This window comes from Ornithodoros turicata, chromosome 3, assembly GCF_037126465.1.
Source record: "Ornithodoros turicata isolate Travis chromosome 3, ASM3712646v1, whole genome shotgun sequence".
In the NCBI taxonomy this organism is placed as follows: Eukaryota; Metazoa; Arthropoda; class Arachnida; order Ixodida; family Argasidae; genus Ornithodoros; species Ornithodoros turicata.
Window position 1 is genome coordinate 7,360,374 of NC_088203.1, and position 22,253 is coordinate 7,382,626.

At 45.5% G+C, this 22,253-nt stretch overlaps 1 protein-coding gene and 1 non-coding gene across 2 annotated transcripts; one reads left to right on the forward strand and one right to left on the reverse strand.

The window, feature by feature from the left end:
- Positions 1-8,781: 8,781 nt before the first annotated feature.
- Positions 8,782-10,260, reverse strand: LOC135389848 (uncharacterized). Its single transcript, XM_064619884.1, has 3 exons — positions 9,866-10,260; positions 9,549-9,581; positions 8,782-9,260 (listed from the first exon to the last, which is right to left on the reverse strand). Exons 1-3 carry the CDS (start codon positions 10,130-10,132, stop codon positions 9,084-9,086), a joined length of 477 nt encoding a protein of 158 aa, XP_064475954.1. The 5' UTR covers positions 10,133-10,260; the 3' UTR covers positions 8,782-9,083.
- Positions 10,261-18,707: 8,447 nt separating this feature from the next.
- Trnay-gua (transfer RNA tyrosine (anticodon GUA)) lies at positions 18,708-18,797 on the forward strand. The gene is given in 2 exon segments: positions 18,708-18,744; positions 18,762-18,797. It is a non-coding gene; the product is annotated as a tRNA-Tyr (tRNA).
- The last annotated feature ends 3,456 nt before the right edge of the window (positions 18,798-22,253 follow it).

Genomic DNA, 22,253 nt, shown 5'->3' on the forward strand with positions numbered 1-22,253 from the left:
GCCGAACTGGTTCGGCAAACAGATCAGCGTTTACTGATTTATTTTTAGTAAGCCGCTTGGACAAGGATGATATAAAAGGTGTGAAGGACAGCCTAGTCGAGGGCTAGCTGCTTCGTATACTTTAAAAGTTATTTAAAATTCCACCTACACTTGAATATGGTGCACGACGTCGTGCGCTTTGTGTTGAGGTCAGGCTACAGCTGTGAGCCGTGTTTTTTTTTTTCCTTTTTTTTTACGTTTGTGGTACAAAACTTATTTTCGTTTTTTGCAACCTTGATTGGCCTACTGTGGTCCTGTGGCGATTTGGGAACCACAAAAGGTAAGTACTGTAGTAAACAAAGATGTACTCTTTACTAACATTTTCTTACTTCTGCTTGCGTTCTCATCGACTCATTATGCATATATTTAAATAAACCTATGCTTGATGCCAAACGCTGTTCACTTAATGTGTTCGTGGGAAAGATTGCATGCTGTTCCGTACATTCCCGTTATGAACCCGACTAAACCGGTTCGAACAGTTATTTCTGCGCTGCGGAACTGAACCGGATCCGAACCAAAATGTCTGAACCTGAACCGCGCACCCGTAAATTTTTCGATTCGATGGCGTCCTTGCAGAATGCAGACACTAAAGCTCTTGAATAAAGAGAATACTTATTGTTTTATAATAATAACTAAACGGTGAGAGGCCTGTGAGACGCCTCTGAGATTATTTATTCATTTAATTAATAACGCCAGAGTCTCTATAAAGAGTCATAACAGAGTCCAAAGAAGTAAGTAATGTCACGTGACAACTTCTGTGACACTGTGTTCGCGCAGTCTCTGACATTATGAACCAGTGAGTGTTTCTAGGTGCCCCCTTTCCTCCCTCCCCTTTCTTTTGTTTTCTTCTGCTTGTCCCACTCTACCTCTTTCTTGTTTGTTTGGTTTTTTTTTTCTCGTTTTTTTTTTTCTGACTGTATTGTTTCACCCACAAACGCGTTTTGGAGTAGCCAGTCCTGACTGGGTCGGGACTAACATCTCCGTATTTTTCTTTCAGTTCCAATGCACAATTATTTCTTTGAATGAATAAATAAATAATGTCAGGCGCCACCGTTTCGTTACGATGACAGAAGAATAACTATAGCATTATATATACGTATTTATATATAATGAGAGAAAAAAAAAGTCATTAAAGAAACAAGTAAATGACACTAGACGTGTTTGAAATTCAAAATTACAGATTAAGATGGCTTCTATGGCTGCACGCAGGGAAACAGATACTCATGGAACGATGCGACAGCACCAGAGGACACGTGTTTCGCCGTGTTTGCGGCTCGTCAGCTCTGGGTAGCTGCGCATCCTTCGGAATCGGCAAACCAGGGGTCGCTCGGCGAGCGATATACACTTGGGAGGGTGACTGAGCACTCCTCAATGCCACAGCGCAAGCCAGTATATATATATATATATATATATATATATATATATGACGCCATCCACTCAAACGTTGCCCGCCTGCGTCCTGTTGATGAGGCCCAACAAGGCCGAAACAGCTGTCCAGGACTGGCATGGCGACGCTTGAGTTACAAACATATGCTATACGTGCAGCCAAAGGGCTCCGGCTATTTTTTTTTTCATTATATATATATAGTTGAAATAAATGGGAGACAGAAGACGAAAGTAGGGGAAGTAACAAAAAAGGGGTTTATTAAAACTTACAAATCATAAAAGTTAGGGAGGATGTCTACGTTACGGCGGAAGCTCCGCCTTCTTCGGGACAAAAGAGCTAAATGTGGCCACGAGGCTGATAATGGGCTTGAGAATGACGTGGTCGGTTGGGGGAAATTCCCGCCACCTGGCGGTTGTCAATTAGGGAAATTCCAGAGCGTTTTTGTGTCAGGTCCAGGAGTGGGGTCATCGTCCTTGCATCCATATATATATATATATAACACCCACACATACATAACACCCTTTTGGAGAGTATATATATATGTATTCGTTTTGTAACAGTGACAACCGAACCACGATTCCTGATGTGCCTCCTCAAACTAGGATGTGGCGCTTCATTTGTTGCACAGAATATTTGGGTCCATCGAATCTCCCCCGCCGAACATCATCCGCGGATATCGAAGTGTCGCCAGGAAGCCGGTCATCAGAGGGACCGTTAACGATATCGATCTTGCGGGCCTGCGCTCTCTCCCTCCGGGGACGACGCTCAGGTTTCGTCTTTGACCATCGGCGCTTTGGACGTCTCGCTTAATTCATTGGAGCGCATTAGATGATCCATTATGCAGCTGCCTCTCTCGTCTCCACTGTCAGACATCATTGAGTTCCGTGCGCGACGATTTACACAGGCATGTCCTCCTTAGCTGGGAAGAGCTCCGATTAAAAAAAGTGTGTGTTTTGTGGAGTACGCTTTGACTTTATAGATAGCGGCCTGTCGCAGTGGGAATCACGATGGCATTCCCTTCACATCTATGCTTGCAAGAGTTGATCCAAGAGTTGATGCTCGCTGTGCGGATGCCACGAAATACCTAGAGTAAGGGGAGTGGGGGGGAGGGGGGGTATATGTTTATAAAGTGCCCGTGTCGTCGCCGCGCACCCCTGTGGCCAGCACCTCCCCCCGCCCACTTCCATGGGTGGTCCCTTTCGTAAAAGGCTTCAGGTGTCTTCGAAAGATTACAGTAAATGCGGAGGAGCAGACAAAGAACACTTCTGTTCAGCACAAGCTTCATCTTGTTCTTCTATGGTTAGGATGCTGCATTTGATTTCATCGGTTACCTCCCAATGCCGCTAGTGCACTCTTAAAAAAAAGTGGTGTACTTTAACTCCTTTTTTGCCACATATATAACACCCTTTTGGAGAGTATACAATTACGTTCAAAAGGGTGTCTCCTCACTCCCTCAAGGGAGTAGCATAACACCTTTCTCCCTACTGGAGAGTAATAACTGCTGGAGTCACCACAGTGAAGACATCTTGGCTAGTGCATTTGTCGCAAACTGTAACTCCACACTCTTAAAAAAAGGGGTGTACTTTAACTCCTTTCCTTGCCACACATATAACACCCTTTTGGAGAGTACAATTATGTTCAACTCCTCACTCCCTCAAGGGAGTAGCATAACACCTTTCTCCCTACTGGAGAGTAATATTACTCCCCGGCAGGGAGAACGTGTTATGCTACTCCCTTGAGGGGGTGAGGAGACACCCTTTTGAACGTAATTGTACACTCCAAAAGGGTGTTATATGTGTGGCAAGGAAAGGAGTTAAAGTACACCACTTTTTTTAAGAGTGTGGAGTTACAGTTTGCGACAAATGCACTAGCCTAGATGTCTTCACTGTGGTGACTCCATCAGTTTTCCACACATCCTTCACTATTTCCCGCAGTTCTAACCTTACAGGAGCACACACATCACAGTGCCTCTCAATCAGGTAGAGTGCCGCCGTCTCACTGTGGCGAAAATTACGTGATCCCACGGCAAAATCCAGCCCGAAACTCTTTGGCCCATGTAAGGGCGCTTCGGTCCTCACTGTGAGGTTCATGACTGTGTTTTCGCCGGACTATACCGCAGGCATTCAGGTAGAGTACCGCCTGTGAAGAATGAAACATCCCAATCGTTATCGTCAAAATAAAGTTGTTGTTGTTGTTGTTGTTGTTGTTTCGTGATCCCGATGTTGTCTTCGAGATGTCCCAAGATCTCGATCCCGCCAGATCATGAGGTTCCTCCGTGTTGTGTAATGTATTATTCGGAATGCCAACGAAGCCCTTTGGCAAGTATTTGGGATGTAGTTCGTTGCCGGGACCACTGCGTTTTTGTAACCAAAGAAAATAACCAGGTAAATGATATGTTTTTACCTGCAGCTGGAGCAAATAACAGGAATGACCCTGGTATATTGCGTGAAACGTATAAAAATTAAATTTTATCGCCCGTTCCTTGAAGGCGATCCGCCATCTTTACTGAGGACCTAACCCGATGCACAGTCTCGACGCCTGCACCCGCTAGCGCGTGCCTGGGGGGGCGTCCCCCTCAGTCCCCCAATCTGTAGAACCTAACCTAGACTAACCTCACTACAGTGAGGTGATTTAGCCCAATTCAACGACCCTACCTCTTGCAAGATGGTAAGTTTCGAGTCCGTTACGCTTAGCATTCCCGTGTTTCTCCTGCGCTAAAAGTGGATCAGATGGGGTTGTTGAAATGCATATAAAAAAACTTCTAGTGAACAGAATTTTATAATTATTACATTTTTAGATTCAGTATATGACCTTCTTACACTTCTACGCAATATTTACCTTCCTAACGCTTTCACAAATTTTTAAAAACGAGTCGTGCCGGTAACAAACTACAGCCAGTATTTGCTTTATCAGTGACAAGGTTGAATGCGGCTTAGCGATCTGGCAGCGTCCGGTATATATAACGAAGCCAGTGGCGAGAATGATGCCCACTTGATGAAGAGCCTTCTGCTAGAAATATCGACAACGCCCGACCTGAGGCTCTTTAGTGTGCTCGAAAATGCGCTTATGCCTGAACTCGAAATTTTTTGGACGCGACATGCCCGGAATTTTCTCAATTCTGCATCACGGATCTTCGTTACGCAACGGAGCTTGAACGAGGTTCTCTTCGCTTTCAAGTAAATGCTTACCACACACCGACGCAAAGGCTGTCTTACTTTGAGCAAAGTGGATCTGAGCACTTGATTTGGTGGATTTGAGCACTATGGGAGGAGCAGCACCTGAAGGTCACGAGGGATGACGTCCGCCACTGCAGTACAGACTCCATGTCACGTACTTCTGTTATCCGCCACTAGAGGACACCGCGATGGATACGGAACAGTTCAAGACTGACGATGACACCATCTATTTCAATAAAGACTACATTTAATGTGAACGTAATGACATGTGTAACGTATGATGGCGGTGTACAGTACGTCACTGAACAGCGATCGCCAGAGGCGGCATTCTGCATCTACGAGAAGTTAGAACCACCAAGACCTAAGTGTCCCTTACAATTTCTTATTTATTTTTTTCCTACCTAAATGAGGCACATGTGCCAGAAGGTGGTTCAAAACACATAACAGGATTGCGTGTACTCCCTCCATTCCCAGAATTGCGGGGCACCTACTCCTACAGTTGGGTTAACCTGCGAACTCGCTGCACTCCATTGAAGCTATGCATTCCGTCTGCTTTCCATAGAATATCCATTAGCCCTGAGGGTTTGAAACAAGTGCCCACTAGGCGCGACGGCGGAAAGTTCCTCGATTGTCCACAAGTGGGTTGTTTGGCTAGTGACTATTATACGGGAGAAACAGTCATTTCAAACTATAACGCAAGCCCACGAATTATTGCAAAGAGTCTTACCCAAGTTGTTTCTGACTGGACGTCATGAAAACAATGGTTTCCCGGATTCCTTCAACCATAATGCTTCGGTACCAGAGACGATCTATACTACCTATACTAAGCCTGTCTGCTTCTCGTACAACATTCAAGGTGAGTCATGATCCAAAACTTTTCGTACCGATAGTGTGACTAGAAGCTGGAAAAAACACAAGGCCACTGAAGTGACCAAAGATACACTCTGCCTTTTTAGTTTGCACGACAAAGTTACGGCTACAGCGTGTACAGTATCTAAAGAATCGTACATAATGGCGTTTAATGTTACAAAACTGACGTGTGGCAAGATCTTCGTGGATAATGCCATTCCAGACCCTAATCACATAAGACGATAATGTCATTTGTTCTGCCCGCGTTGCAAAGGTATAACACAAAATATGAAACAACGCAATTTTTAATGTGACTTCCTCGCTTAGAAGTAAGAGCCACCCGTGCTTCCCATTGCGTACCTAACATCTTTTCCTCTATCCCCAAGAAAATCCCCAACCTCCAAACGGAAACAGCAACTTTTCTTCCCTCCTTCCCAGCGCATGAAATATGACCAGGACAAAACCCCTCTTCGCGAATCCCTTAGCCACGTAGACAGACGCGCATATGAGACGTATGAAGACGAAACCTTTCCCTAAATGGGGAAAAAAGGAAAATAGAAACGAGGTCTTCACGTTGCGTGGTTCGAGCAGCAAAGATTTCTGAGCTTCCGACTTTTAAAGCGTTGCGCTTTATCTGGGCTATAAAGGGGGTACCTCCGTATCAGGGAAAGAGGAAGGCAGGGAGAGATGGGCTCCCGAAAATCTGCGGGAGAACCTAATGGAGTGCAAAGAAGCGAGCGAGCGGGTCGGATGAGAGGGATTTTTTGTTTCTTCTCGACGTGTGTGTATGTAAGAGTCCTGCTTCTTTATCGGAAACTTGATGTATCGCTTTGTCGAATATCGCGAAGCGACTGGGTTTCCTTTTTTTTTTTTTTAGCTTCCACTTTTCCTTTCCTCCATTATATCTCTCCGATTATGCTTTCTGTCTGGATCGTTGGTTGAGTGGTCGAACTGGTGCTTCTGTGATATGATTGCCTTGATAAGAGGAAAGTCGTCTATTTCTTGTTTCTTCATTTTGCGTAAACACCGTGAAGCAGCCATGGCTATAAGCGGGGGAGAGATGAAGAGGGGACAGCAAGAAAGATCGTGAGAGAGAGTGTTTATTACATGTCCTGGGCTTCAGGTGGAACTTCGCGCTGGAACTGTGGCAACACCTATCTGCAAAGTATGCCAGAAAACTCAAGGAATTCCATTAAAGGGACAGTCGCATCGACCACAGATCGATTCCGAAACCACAGTGAAATGAGATTCCCCGTCCTTCACTGACCATGACTCCGAAAGTCCCGTTCCGATCGACGGAATACTTTTTGCATAATTCGTGTGTAAGCGGCGCTACAGCAGACGACGGAAGCGGGCGTCAAGCGGAACTCCCTGCTGAGAATCTTTAGCAACGTCACATGGAATCTGACCAATAAGAACGCGGCGAGCCAGAGGAGTCCCCGCGGCTTGCAGCTTGCATGAGCAAGGTCAGGGAGACGAAGGCGAAGGCACATACGGAGATGGCGGACTCGGAACGCGGAAGTGGCGAATCGTGCTGTTCAAATGCCTTTAGTAATAGCTCCCGTGACGAATATACATGTTTGATGACGGCCCATATTCGACGGATCCGCTTATTCTGCAAGTCGCTGGTGATGTACGTGCCGCAGCTGCGTTAGCGCAACAGAACGAGCCTCAGGACCACTGCTTTAGGTACGTTCATGATCGGAGTGCTCAATACTTAATCCCGTGACATTCACACTACGACGCAGGAAACAATCCAAGTGTTTGTGCGGCGTCTGTGTTTCTCAGGAACTGGATGAGTACCTATATGCTGCAGTGCTGGTGAAGTGGTAGAGTTGTGCAATGACGGCACGCACCACACGCACGCATCGCACTTTGTTCCCAGCTGCCTGTCATCGGCCAGAACTTCTAGTGGTGTATCTACCGCAGTATTGCAGCGACGATCACAGTCTTCGCCTACTGTGCCCACGATAGATAGGCACGTCGAGCAATCCTTATTTTCGTAGTTGTCGTCGTTGTTTGCACACACGACGAATGCCCCACGAAAGTTACGAAGGCTCTAACCAACTGTGCAACTCAAGGGCCGGGTTAGAATTAGAATGATTGTCAGGAAATTAACTATGCTACGTGTTTAGGAAAGTGTCCTTTCTTTTTACAGCTACGTCAGGTTCACTGCTTATTGTGTGTTTACAAGCTGAGTTTGGAGATTCCTTGGACCAAAAAACAGACGACAGATACCTGGGTGTGTCGTCCGCATGATTCGCCAACGTTTTTCCATCCTGGTCCTATCAGGACTATCATCTTTAGTGTGCCTCATTTCCTGTTCACACCTACACCATAATAGACTTGCGTAGTTTCCAATTGAGAAGTGTGAAACAGAATCTGTGTTACCACAGTAATCCCGAGAAGTGCAAAGGAATAGGCAGGAGCAATAAACTACCTGGTCATAAGTGACAGTTATACTTTTAATGATAGTGTAATGCTTCTTATCGTTGGCAGTATTATAGCATGTGAGGGATATAACACGTCAAATAATTTCAGGTAACGTTTCATAACTCACTAATGGTACAGTTACACCTCATTATCATAGTAAGTGATACATCTGTCTGGGAATGTCCAAAATTTGTCATTCCCACGGAAGATTGTTCTGCCTTGATACAGAAAAACAAATTTCGATACCTGACATTGATCCAATTTTTTAGCACCACTGTCTTGAAAACAGCTTTCAAGAGTGTAACTTCAGAGATCCTTTGCAGAGCATTACCTCTTGTCTATGTATTATAATAATTATTATAATGACAGGCAATAAGTTACGCAAATGTGAATAAATCTTTGTGTTGACTGAGTGTTGTCCATTCAAGAGCCATTGCACAAGTCCACATCCAACTCTTCACGCACAGGTATTTATTATTTGCTATGCACAGACAGTTATCAGCGTGCACCACACTGGCAATGTCCCTTGGGATCTGAAGCGGGGACTCACAAAAATAAAAAATAAAATAAACAGTTTTGTAAGTACTTCAATTGCAATGAAAACGGGGCGATTGGACAGTAAATTGGACGGTTTCATTATAACAGTGGTACACAGGAAAAAAAAACTCTGGGTGTTGGGGGGGATCTGGATCGATCTCTGGGCATAACCAAGTGTAAAATTTTAGAAGGGTTAGTACATCCTGAAATGGCCCTCATGCCTCAGACCCCACTACTCAATTAATGCACCTCCCTTTTACAATAAGAGGCCTCTTACTATCTACGGCATGTCCTATCAAAGCTCACAGGACAGCAAATTTGGCCAATGCTTATGTGACAGTGCCCCGTAGAACATGCAGGTTTTCTGTTGAATTGACACTACATCTCTGGTAGCCCCTTTAATGTCTGGAGGTAGGTGCATCATTTTACATTTAACCAGCAGTAATGTACAGCACTGCAAAAGAGGAAACAAGGGCTTAATCTCAACGCTGCATCAGCATCATTCATCATCTCACAATAGCGTTGTTGTTGTCAGCCTCTGCACAAAGATTTGGGTGGACCTGAAACGGACCTTTTTTTTTTCTTTTCATTTCCTGCTGTCAAGTTATTTTGTCTTGGCATGTAGCTGTGAGATGTCAGTAGAAGCCATGAAGTCATTCTCTTTACTTCTTGAACTTGGATGAAGAAAGCACTGTTCTGGAAGATCCTAATTTGTCAGAGGCGTCGTAAAGGCATTCGTGTAAAAACCAGGTCTCTCGGCAAAATTGCCGTGCACACACGTACATTGTTTGATGCCGTTTCATGGATGGATGGGACTTGATCAGCAGCACCTGGTCCTTCTATAACACAGAACGTCAAAAGTGCAGCTCAAGTTGGCTACGACAACCGCAAAAACCGCCGCCCTACAGCACACAAACAGTTCACAAACAGAGAGATAAAAGGTAACTGGGAAGTGGGTTATGGCGCTTATGTTACGGACAGAGGTACTGTTTGTATAGTGCCTGTTTCTAACACCAGCACACAAACAGCGTCAGTTCTTCCTTTTAGTGATCGGGGTTCATAGTTTGCGAATTGTTCTGTGTCCAAAAATTGTAAACACATTATATGTATTTAAGTAATATACGTACCACTTGCGCTTGACCCTGTCGAACTGCCTGCAGCTGTAATACACATGAAAACCAATCATGTCTACCACATTCCACAAAAGTCACAGGTTCAGTAACAGTGAAAGTTTCATGATAACGCGTCCGACAACGAGAAAAGTCAATCACGTTCATATGAATGACATCACTTGAACTTGTTTATTGTATTTTATTTATCTAGTTATTAATCATAGGTTAGGGGATACCTTACGCTGTACCGATTTCGTCTTTTGCTGCTAAGTGCTACTCACGCGCAAGAGTGACAGACCCGATTGGGAAACTACATAGACATTGTGACTTACTGTCGAAGTTGCTGGCTCGCTTTCTTCGTGGAACACTGTCGGAACGGCGTCAAGTTTCAATTCGTTCCTTTTTTGTGTCAATCCAAGTTGCACTTCCATGATGTTCTCATCCAGGTACACATTATCGGTGAAATGCGAGGAGCATACACGGACAGCATGACCACTCCTTGCTTCATCTGGATACCCGCTAGTGATGTAGCTGCTTCCAACTTTCGCTTCGTCTGTGGTCTGGCTGTAGCTGTATCCTTGGCGTGCGAAATCAAACATCGAGGTTTTCGAAGGAAGTTTTCCTGGAGTCGGGAACGCTGCGTCGGTTTCCAAACGACATCCCACGCGAAGGATGCAAGCGTAGCGATAGTATCCGAGTCACTAGAAAGTGTCACATGTGAATACGGGCGACGCGCCGGAAAAAAACAAAGCAGCCCCAGACTTGGCGGCAGACGACAGCGTCCTTCACAGCGGATTAGCCAGATTCGACCTTGCGTCACGCGATGTTGCTGGCGCTGGCGCTTTCGAGGATCAAAACGAAACCGGATCTTTTAAATTCGATTCCTCATCACCCGGTCCGTTTTGGAAGGAGGAAATTTGGCAAATAGCTCGTGGTAGTGTACCGAACACATTGGTATTGGATTCGTAACCACGGTTCCGGATGCGACAGTCCCTTTAACCCTGTGGGCATACGATTCCTTCTTGAGGTGAACGGCATCAGAAACATACCGCGACTGTTCGTGTTGCATCCTGTGCGAGCACGGTTTCTGTAGTATCAGGCAAGATTACGTCGTTCACAAATCTGAAGACGTCTGTAATTCGCTGATGCGGCCGGGCATAGGAATATACGTTGATATAGGACTCCATATTTTACTGGCTCTGGTCGTATAGTCCACTGTAGCTATTCTTACATATCCAGAGCCAGGCTTTCCTTGTGAGCAGGTAAGATAAAATAATTATTTTGTTCTTCTTTATCTCCCTCCAGGGGTCTCTGATCACTCAGCTTCAAGTGTCTTGCTGTAGACTGATCCACTTTCTGTGCAACTATGACCATATTTTTCTTCGTGCATTCATCAGTCCTTCCATCCGGGCTTTTGATAATTGGGGAATATAGTTCTTTTTTTTTTTACTATTCCGTGTTAGCGCCGCGAAGCAACTGTGGCTACGAGCGGTGGATAGACGGAGAAAGGACGGCAGGAAGGAGTGGGAGACAAGGGGGGTTAGTATGCGTCCGGGGCCGACTTCAGGGGGAACTGCGCCGACATTCGTCTGGAAAGTCTTCGGAAAACCCCAGGGAATACCTGAGACAGCACATGCCGGTGGCAGGATTCGAACCCACCACCTCCCAGTCTACAGCACGATTTTGGCTACCACCAACGAGTAGGACGCCGTAACCCGCTCGGCCGTGCCGCTGGTATACATATGTTTAATATCCACGACCTACTCTATACTCTGTGCAAGTGCGTCTCTGCGCATGAGAGGAGGCAGTTAGAAGGAAGAGGGAGGGCGCCGCCTTAGCCAATGGGGCTTTCCGAGTGGAGTAACCGGGAGAGGAGATATGCGCAGAACGCTCGGTTACTTGCAGAGCGTATACTAGAGACCTGGACGACTGGCAAATCGCCTGTGCTCGGTCATGGCTGGGTCATGGGTTAGTTACGCTAGTGGCCGCTGCAAACGCCACCTAGCATTATTGGGGGAGAAGGAATGACACCATCATCCTTGCCACCGCCGTTCGTCTGCTACACAGGGCTGTTCCTAACCACGCGCTACCCTCTCTCTCGTACCGCTTAGTCTTTATCAACACAGCCCACCACACATTGCCGCGGTTTCGGCAAATCACGTGGTAACGGATAGTGCTAGCTATAGCGCCTAATCCTATAGCCAAGCGGCGGTTGCCAGAACTACTACCCCGGTGCTGGGAGCTTTGCGGATGTTGAGGTCTGTAGTATTGTAGTATGTCGTGGTTTAATCCACGTTCTGAAGCACACTTTACATTCGCCATTTGAAGCGTAATCAGGGCGTTGCAACACTTTAATAGACGTGGTTCATTGCAACATGCACAATTTGTTTCACATTTCACATTTGTTGTTGTTGCACAATTTGCATCGTACATGGGAGTACTGAAGAGGGAAAAAAAATTTTTCTATGGTGTCGTACTTCCCGAGATACAAATTCATGAGCACACGTACTCGTCGAGCTCTGATATATCAGAAGCTCCGGCAATTCCCATTGGTAGTCGTAAGCACGTGATCTCTCTCGCGCTTCCTCACTGGCGGAGACACCTGCCGTGACGTCGCAGAGCCACACAAGTTTCGTCGAGACTGGGAGGTACCCGGGTTCGATTCCCGGTGCCGGCTGTGCTGTCTGGGGTTTTCCTGGGTTTTCCTCAGACGCTTTCAGACATATGTCGGCACAGTTCCCTTAGAAGTCGGCCCAGGACGCACATTCCCCCAGGGCGTGAGTCGTGACGTTGCCCACATACGTGAGGCCGACAACGGCAAGCCCTATCGCCATCACCACCACCACCACCACCACGCAAGTTTCGGTATTCACGGTGCCGGTTTTCTATAGATATCATTCGCTGACGTAATCACTGACGTAATTTCACGTAACTACACCCTGTTTTAAGGGTAACCGACATCTAAGCCTGAATGGTGTGTGTCCAAGAAGCTGTTGAGCGCTTGACAACTATATACATATATCTCCATCCGTTTTCATTACCTTGGCACGCATATGCATCTCACCAGTTGAATTCGAAACGCAGGCGGCAGAGTTCACCCAGCTATCCGCATAAAGGAGCTCGGCCATGTTATTCGCGAAAACAACACTATTACGAACGACAGAAGCAATGGGAAGAGAGAGATACGAGCTCCTCCATTCAATTTGCCTGCCTCCATAAACAAATAGCACTTATTGTACACTGTTGATTGTCCTTGGTATCTCGGCGGCCGTAGGCAATCGGCATAAGACGTACTACAACAGCAGTTCTACTTTGCCGCTATGTTCGCTGCACGTAGTTTATTGCGTTGTCCGTATCCCCTAATACGTTCTCTGCCTTCGTAGTCGTATTCGTCCACTTTCAGACGGATTGAACGTCCAAGTAGCTCCGTGGCGCTCAGCTGCCACATTCTGGCTTGATTGATATAAATGCCTCTCCCGAGATATCACGTGACCATTTGCCTGACTTGCTTTCGAGAGCGAAGGAGTAATGAAATCACGCGCCTGCACGAACATGCATAGGGGGGCATGGACTGTCTGGTCGAAGATTTTTGGAGCACACTACTTGTGGCGCCATCTAGGGTCCTCCTTACGCGCTTTCTTTCAGTGGTCCTGTTCGTGGCGCGCATTTTAAATGCGTGGTGGTCATTGCTGCGACGTCTCAAAGACTCTAATGCTCGGCGGAACTCATCTCAGGTGGGGTGACTTGGATCGTTGAAGCACTGATTATTCGCTTCCCCAACAACACCGTACGTCCGTCGGATGTACATGATAGATCCGAATGTCCACAGTCCCTAGCGTACATCCGGCGGACGTTCTTTTGGGCGCCGGGTCCGCCCAAATCGCTAAGCACTGCCCAGTGCGCGATATGGCGCGCTGGGGAACGTCCAGACAGGATCTATCATGCACAAGACATACGTCCTCTACACTGCCCATTTTGATCCATTAATGTCCACACGGGACATCCCTGGGCGCTACAATGGCTCTGTTTTTCTGTCTCATTCAGCCCTTCTCTCACACATAAAATGGACCAAAAACGGGTGTACATGGGACGTCCGAATGTCCGTTTTCGGATATTTCCCGGACGTTCATAGGAGTGCAATGTGTTGTTGGGGTTCATATCTTGAGACACCATAGTTCCCCCCGTCACGTGGTGTGTGTGTTCTTTGACGTGAAACCTCAGCATAAATTCTTCGTGTGTTAGGGGTTACTGCCGTGCTACGAAAAGAAAAAGAAAGAAGCGATGCATAACGCGCAGCATGGGGCCGGCATCTTTCGCAGTTTACTTGCACAGGAGGCTATAATCAGATATAGTACCGATTACAGTATTTCACACAGTGTGGCACAAGAAAAAAGTTCCCTGAGTGCACACCTAGAAAGCATCGCATTAGATCGGAGAAGATATTGTCGGTGGACAGGTTGCAACCCGCACGCAATCCGCTACCGAACTGAAATAAACTTTAAAATAATGTAAGAGTCACTAAATTTAACTAGTTGAACCAGATCAGTGGTAACTACATCAGCTAAAAAAGCCTGAACATATATGAATCTTAAATGATCATATTTTTTAAAAAAACGTCCTGCATTCGATGAACGCACGGAAGGTTGTAGCCAAAGTCACCGCTAAAGCATGGGCACAACTTAACGGGCACTTTATTAGCCAGTTCGAGCATGTGCCGCACAAGCGATATCGGTCCCAGGAATGCCCGACAGAGTTTTAAGGAAACTGTAGAAATTTCTTCATAATGTTTCTGGAAACATGATAAGCAAAACGTCCGATTCATTTCGAGTGGCTGAGGCCACGTTGCTGATATGTAATCAGGGAGTTTTAGTTGCCCCTTTTGGCAGTTCGATAAGTCTCCGACTCAGCGTCGTCACGTCTGCGCATGCTCCTGCTGAGTGGAGATGCTTTCGTGTACGAAGAGCTATCGCGCTCCCACTCATTCAGGATTTATGTCTTTCGTGTACATCTCCGTAACCCGAAAAGATTGAAACCATGATGGCGGACAGCGTGCCCGGTGCTGTTGTGGCCGGAAAAAAAGGTTAGCGAAAACGGTTTTCCTATGACGAATACTGTAGAAGTGGTTTTTTCCGCGTGGAAAATATTTTCGCGTTTTCGAGCAGAGCTGCTTTGAGGATTGATTCGCGAGAACTTAAATTCGCGAGACAGGTTTCCGGGAGTGCTTTGCTCTTGCATATCGTGCCGCCGTCAATACTCGAGCATATTTTCGGCACGTACTAAGACATCCGTTGTTCACGTGGATTGCGGCATTCTAGGTCTATTCCTTTCTTCTCCTCACAGACATAGGAGGAAAGGTCCTGTCAAATGGCCTTTAGGGACCCTGTAGGAGGCCATAGTACTGGCCGTGTGCAAGTTAGCCAGTTTATTTTAGCAGTTCTTATTAATTATCACTCGGGACACTGACCAGTTCGGTTGAGAAGTGGTACTATCATTCAAGCTGGTTTTGAGAATGCGGGGAAAGGCATGTTTTGACTTCGTGGTATAGTGGTATATTGCATGTATAGTGCAAAGCGTTTAGAGGAGTAACAAAAGCATGATGAATTTTCATTTCTTGTCATCTTGCCTGATGGGATAAAACAATCTTCTGCGCTTGCTTAAACTGCCTATGCTACATGGAGTAGAACGTATCAGGTAGTCGCGGTATAGCGTCGAACGCCGAACGATTTTCGCCCTCATATGGCCAGAGTTATTCGCGGGAACTTAAATTCGCGATTTTGGAGGTGTGCGCGAAAAACGCGAAAAATAATTACGCGCGAAAAAAAACCACTTCTACAGTATCTCCTGCGCCGTCCAAGACGGACGCCATAGCGGCACACACAATGCACAATCTTATCAGCGCCAGTGAAGGCAAAGTCGAAACGTGCTATCCTGGGTGGTATCTGCTGCAGTAGTCGTCGCGCTTCACCTGTGACCTTTCCCATCACCAACGTTCACCCCAGTCGCATGAAACGTCAAAAATGTAATGACAGATGGCGCTCTACGCTATGGTGGTCTGGGTCGTGTGCGCTTTATGGGAAAATTTTGCAGCTAAACCACGGAAATGGGGAGTCACAGAAAGGCTTCCCGAATCATAAGTGGTTTCCCTTTTTCGGAGCTGCTATGGGCGGGAACACGATTTGTTGGGCGCTCTAAAGCTCCCTATAGACTCCTACCCGAGGAACGTCATCATGACGTTGGTAGACAGACTGAAACCGAAACAAATCGGAAGGGGAGAGCTGGGTTTCACCAATGGGCACTTGTTCACTGCCTCCTATTGAAAGAAAAGTAGGACCGAAGGTTACGTCCCTTTCTGGGACCATCGTAATCCCCTCAAGACCGTGGCTTTCGGGCGCGACCTTGTTCGCCACTAGCTTTGAACGTAGTTCAACTCTACCAAATTGGGGGCGCTGTCGAACACTGTGACGTCATTTCTTTACAAACAGGGAGAAGTCTATTGACCGACAGCGATAAGGAATCGGAGGCCGCTTACGATTTCCCTAAAACTCCCTATCGCAAGCCCACACCGATTCCAACTCAGTGTCGCTGTCAGTCAATCAGAAATCAGCGACGTGACGTCAGCCACTCCAAAAGAATCAGGCGATTGGCTTGTCGTGTTTTCGGAAACGTTAGCCTTCTTCCTTCTCCAAAATTCGCTGTTATCCCTCGTTGACGAACACCCTGAAAGCCGCTCCGCCACACCTGTTATCGTCATTGCAGCTAGGCTTATCAGAAATTTAGCCACGAAGGTCACGCAACCTGAACGCGCCAAGATCGGAAACCGCGCCTGCATGACCCGATACTGCTGGATAATCATCATTAAAGTTTTTGCACTGGAAGGGTGTAAAGATTGTTCCAGTCGAAAAACGAAGACAGACGTAGAATGATGAAATATGACAGTCACTGAAAAGGTTAGCCAGCTGTAGTACTCGAACCCACGTCTTCTGGATTGCCGGTCCAGGGCTCTACCAATTGAGCTAAGCTAACACACTTTTTCTTTTCCACCTTTATTTTTCAGTGAGTTATTGAGTCGTACGTGACCCAGAGTAGTAAGCTAAGCTAACACACCTCCCCAGCGACTTCCGCGTCGTTAATTTCATAGGCAATTTGAGGCTTTTGTTGTATTTGTCCTTTCTATGTTGTTCCAGCATCAGAACATTAGTTCTCTCATGTTCAGACGTAGAATGTTCCATTGCATCAGGCGAACGTCAGATCCCCCGCAGGCTTACAAAGCGTATAGTATCTGCATGTGTCTGTTGTCTGAAGTTCTATCGGTTAACTTCGGAGGTATTGAAGTTCCTGAGAAACAAGCGTCATTGACGGTTGGCGGGTGCATCATTCTATAATGGCCGCTTCTATATGATCTCTCTAGCAGTCCGGTCTCTAAGTTCACGTGGTTCACGAACGACATTTCACTGGGGATGCAAACCCGTACGACACTGCTGGGGGCGGGCACTTGACTCACGCCCGCCGTATGGGGCAAAATTTCCCCCTCTTACTGGAATTCGCGCGAAGAGGAAAAACTCGAATTGAAGGTCTTGCACAAGCTCATCGGTTCTGAAAGTAAACAGAAATTTTACTTCCATTACATAAATATGGCTGTCATAATCTCAGTCCGAAGTATATATCGTTATCGTGAAATTTTGAGCACTGTGCCCAGATACCAGGCGACGGGTGTCGAGGCTAAGGGACACCACTCCAGAGAAATAATGGGAAACGTCATGCGCTAGTCACTCCGAATGCAATTTGTGCGCCTCGTCTACAGTGGCTAGCCACTGTACCTCGTCCTCCGGAGTCTGCCGAGAACTTTCAGGAAACAGTCCACCATCTTGTTGTTCAAAACTTCAAACAGAGACGCAAAACGTTGCAACCACTGATTTCCACGTTTTCTTTTTTTTTTTTTTTTTGCAGTTCGTCTGCTTCTGTCAGCACAAAATAATTCAGAGCTTGGGTCTCTGTCTTTTCTTTCGTCCAGCCTCATCAGCTGAAATATTCAGCGTGACGTATGCGATGTTGCTGTCACCACAGCTCGTGGTAAGCTACGTGGGCCTTTCTTGTGTACTTTCTTTACCGATTTTCTACTATTTTTTTTTACTCATTTACTTTTTTAATAAGTTAATATTGGGTGAAGACATTTCGCTACTCTTCTTCTCTTCTTCTTAGGTGGTAAGAGTAGTGAGTGAGTTAGGTGGTAAGAGTAGTGAGTAGTAGTGAGTGAGTAGTGAGTAAGTGAAGTGAGTTTGGCGAACTCACTTCATCGTAAGTGTACTTTGCATTTAGTGTCACTAAAAGATGCCGTGTGACTCCGAAAGAATGACACTTACTGCAAGTGTACTCGCTGAAAGTGACACTAAATTAGTACGTCTGACAGGGGTATTACACTCAGCCATAGGGGTAAGTTGCGAAGTTACTAACTAAAGTACATTAAGTTACAGGTACTGTTTTTGAAATGTAGGTAATTACAGTTACAAATACACATATTACGTTGAAGTAACTTAGTTACTTTATAGAGTTATATCTCTAAAAAGTCGTATAATTATTACTAAAAGTTGTCGTAGCGATGGCACGCGTCAAGCGTGTTATAAACAGGGGATTTCCTATACGGCTGTGTAAAGCTATGGGAAAATAGTCATGGGAGGTCATCCTGGCTGCGTATGGGATGACAGAATTCGTGGAATTCATGCTTGGGAGAAAAAAACGGCAGGGCATTTAGAACCGAGACCAAATTTCGCTGGAAAACCGGCGCGTGGAAAATATGGCAATATCTGAGTAACGCACTTACAGTACATTTTACGGTTACTTTCGCCAAAAGCGGTAACTATTACAGTTATAAGTTAATTTTGTACTAAAATAACTATAGTTACTCCAAAAAGCACTGCACTGAACTGTAACTTTGCAGGTAAGATTTGCTACTTTTGTATTATCAAGTACGGACAAGCAAGAGACATGCCTTCTCGGTTCTCGCCTTCTGGGTGGGTCACTCTCTATACAGGTTTTGCACTTTGCGCCTTTCACAGATTGAGAGAGCGCTGTTACCCTGTAACCTTGTTTTAATGTCGAGTGAAAAATAGAACTAGGTGAGAGGAGGAAAGGAGGTGCCTTTGCGGAATCTTTCTTGATGGGAGACTTGCCAGCGTCCCGTCGATAGCTCAGTTGGTAGAGCGGTGGACTGTAGAGGTTTCCCCTGTGGACATCCATAGGTCGCTGGTTCGAATCCGGCTCGACGGAAATTTTTGTATTTTCCATTTCCATTAACTTATAATATAACGTACATGCGTAGCCAAGCTGCTGTGTCCCTACACTGAGATTTATGTACGAGTCGCAATCTTTATACCGCGGTCCCTTTTTTATACTGGAGCACTTTAAGTCTCACGCTTCGTTAGTGGATGACAACAATATGCATTACAAAAACAATTCTGCCAAAAGGCAGCACCTTTTTTCTTAAACGTGATGTATCATCATGGATCAAATCACGTCAACTGTGCCGTCACCAACACGATTAACTTCTCCTACCTTTAGATTTTTTAATGTTCACTGAAATTTCAGCACTTGGCACTCTACTCTACTTTCCTAAAGTATATACAGGGTGTCTTTTTTTCCTTCGATACAGATTTTTCATAAAAAACTATAAGGGCTATAGCCATCCTGTTTTCACTTTCATCACCACTATCATCTCTGGGCCGGCGGACATTCTTGGCCATCTGTTGCTCAACCGTCGAATGACTAATTGCTTAAAAAATCGTTAATTAACTTTTTTAATTATAATAGCTACGAAGTTGTCCCAATGAAAATATCTGTTCCTTTCGGTCACCTGATAGCGCAGCCGTTTTCAGAACAAAAATCCGTTCGGTAGATAGTCAAAAAAATCGTGAAGGAACACCATTTTTTCTTTATTTTGTTCATTGCGCATCTTCGGTGACTTGTCTTTCCTTCACGCTCAACGTGAGACGGTGAAGGAGCACACTGTCGCCTCTTGCGTCCTGGAAAAAGATTAAAAGAAAACAGAAAATGCAACCCAAGATAAGGACAGTTCCGATAGCGTCACCCGATACGTGTGTTTTTGTTTTGTTTCCACAATTTAAAGCTCATCTTCGACGCTTGAGGCGGCACTGTGCTCCTTCACCCTCTCACATTAGGGGTGAAGGAAAGATGCGTCTCCGAAGATGCGCAATGAAAAAAGTAAAGAAAAAATGGTGTTTCTTCACGAATTAATTGCGGACGACCAACCGAACGGATTTTTGTTCTGAAAACGGCTACGATATCAGGTGACCGAAAGCAACAGATGTTCTCATTGAGACAACTTCGTAGCTTTTATAATTAAAAATGTAATTAACGATTCTTAGGTAATTAGTCATTCGACGGTTGAGCAATAGATGGCCAAAGAACGTCCGCCTGCAGAGAAATGGTAGAAGTGAAAACAGGATGTTTATAGCCCATATAGTTTTTAATGAAAAAGTTGTATCGAAAAACACAGACACCCTGTATACCTGTACCATGCCCCCATGCTTCTTTTTTTCTTTTCTTTTTTTCCAGATAATACTTACTTGCTTACTTATCGATTCCTGGCGTCCAGAGCTGAGTTCGAACCTGTAACCTATAAGTACGCCGACGTCATAGAACGAGTGAAATAGAATACAAGTAACACAACGTCACCTAACACGCACACACATCTTTGAACATGGTTAGTGTGTCATATATAATGCATTACCCTTTCAGTTCTGAACATTTTACTTCTCGGTCTATGTACGTCAGTTCCTTTGCAGTATCTGTATGCAGTACCCCGTATGTCAGTATATATTCTACTCCTTTTTCACCATGGAATTCTACTCTAGCATACCGCAGCGGAATTTGACGACGACGACCCAACTTGCGTTTTCGAGATGTTTTCAAGCGAACCTTTCTTGCGCATTACACTGAGGTAAGCGTTGCACGTAGGGATTAGCGCCTCGCCGAAGATGTTGGCATTGGCTATCGGAGCACGTTTTTCACAATAGCCCCGTCTATTTCCTTGCTCTCTTTTTAGTGTTATGGGGACGTGACCGTTTGCGACGGTTTTCTTTGGGGTGTGAAAAGCGCAAATCTGGAAAAACCCGTAAAATATACGTTGTGTCGCGGTTTTTCGTGTTAAGCTGGAACCGCACGGGGCGTACCGTAACCGTAAAACGTGTAAAACCGCCACCGCGTAAAACGCATCGGCGAAAATACGTGGGCCAAACCGCATGGATGAAGTGCATGGCGTGAAACGGGGAACTCACTGAAGAAAAAATATATATATATCACGCAGCTAGCGTTGGCAGGTTAGCAGTATACACTAAGGAAAACGTAATATAAAACACAGAGTAAGAAAAACAAGTTATTTTCAGCGACAGAAGGAGGTGATTAGGAAGCAAGAAGGATAAAGTTAATTGAATTCAATTTTATTATTAGATTATAGTTAGATTAAGAAGATTAAGATTAGATTAGATTTATAATTAGCTAAACGTTGAACTGGTTCAGCCAGGTACAGACGCTGTGATTAGTGAGTTTTAATAGTGAGTTTAATACCCCTGTCACACAGGCAGTCTTCAATTATCATTGAAACCAATTGCAATTGAACATGCGCTTAGCGCGACCCGGCGGGTAACTTGTCAACGTCTCAAACAGCGTTGCATCCAATGCTGCTTGACAGGTGCCTGACCCACTTGGTGGCGCCAAGCGCATTTTCAATTGCCATTGGTTTCAATGATAACTGAAGACTGCCCGTGTGACAGGGGTATTAGTATATCGTACGCTGGCGCCTTTGCATATTCTGCGCAATGCGCAAAGCTCTGTTGTTTATGTCTTGCGCATGCGCAGAACCACCAGCGCTATCCCTTACGTACACAAAGGCGATAGCGTACGATGTACTAAAAGTCACTATTGCCACGCTGCCATCCGCGTGAAATATCAAGAGTCCCGCGTGACGCGATCGAGCACGCTCTAGAAGCCGCGCGAAATTTCGCTCCGAGCGTATACGGCGCGCTTTACACGCGGAAATACGCCCGATGCGGTTCGAGCTTTACAGCTTTGTCCGAATGTTTATTCCTCCATTTCTTTACATTTTGTTGTTAATGTGTACTATGTGTACCGCGTTTGTTGTTTCGCTTTTACGTTTTTTATTTCTCCTTCTTCTTCTTTTCGGCGTCTTATTTTTGAGGTTGCAGAAGCGCCTGCGCTAAGTATGTCCCGCTGATCGCTTGTATAGAACGCACTTCGCTTGCATAATGTAAGAACTGAGGATCCAGATGTGCTGCGGGCTTACATAATACACTCTGGCGGAGTTCGTCATAATGTATTCTAAAGGCTGTAGGTCTCGATGAATTTTTAATAATATTTTCTTAAGGCTTTCCTATGATGATGTCCCGAGCATTAGGCGTATCGCGTGCGAGTACTGCGAATACCATGTAAGCCCTAGGACTTAAGCATTAAGAATGCCGGAAAAGTATATCAATGTATTAATGACGGGAATATATGCAATCGTCTGCGGACGCCTTAATCGTGTTTCTTTCTCTAGGAATTCTTGTTCATGTTGAGTTTGTCCGGAGCAATATTTTTATGTAAGATATGGGAAAGGGGGGAAGTGAAAACAAAATGTATCTTATTGAAAATGCCGAATATCTCGCGGATAAGAACACTTGGGAAGCACTCCCAGATACACAGACTTTG

Bases quoted from the DNA above. Each gene is read 5' to 3' on its own strand.
- LOC135389848 (XM_064619884.1), bottom strand. From the start codon at position 10,132: ATGTTTGATTTCGCACGCCAAGGATACAGCTACAGCCAGACCACAGAC. The intron at 9,582-9,865 runs GTAAGTCACAAT...TGTGTATTACAG, and splicing joins GCGAGCCAGCAACTTCGACA to CTGCAGGCAGTTCGACAGGG. The intron at 9,261-9,548 runs GTACGTATATTA...TCTGTGTTATAG, and splicing joins GACAGGGTCAAGCGCAAGTG to AAGGACCAGGTGCTGCTGAT.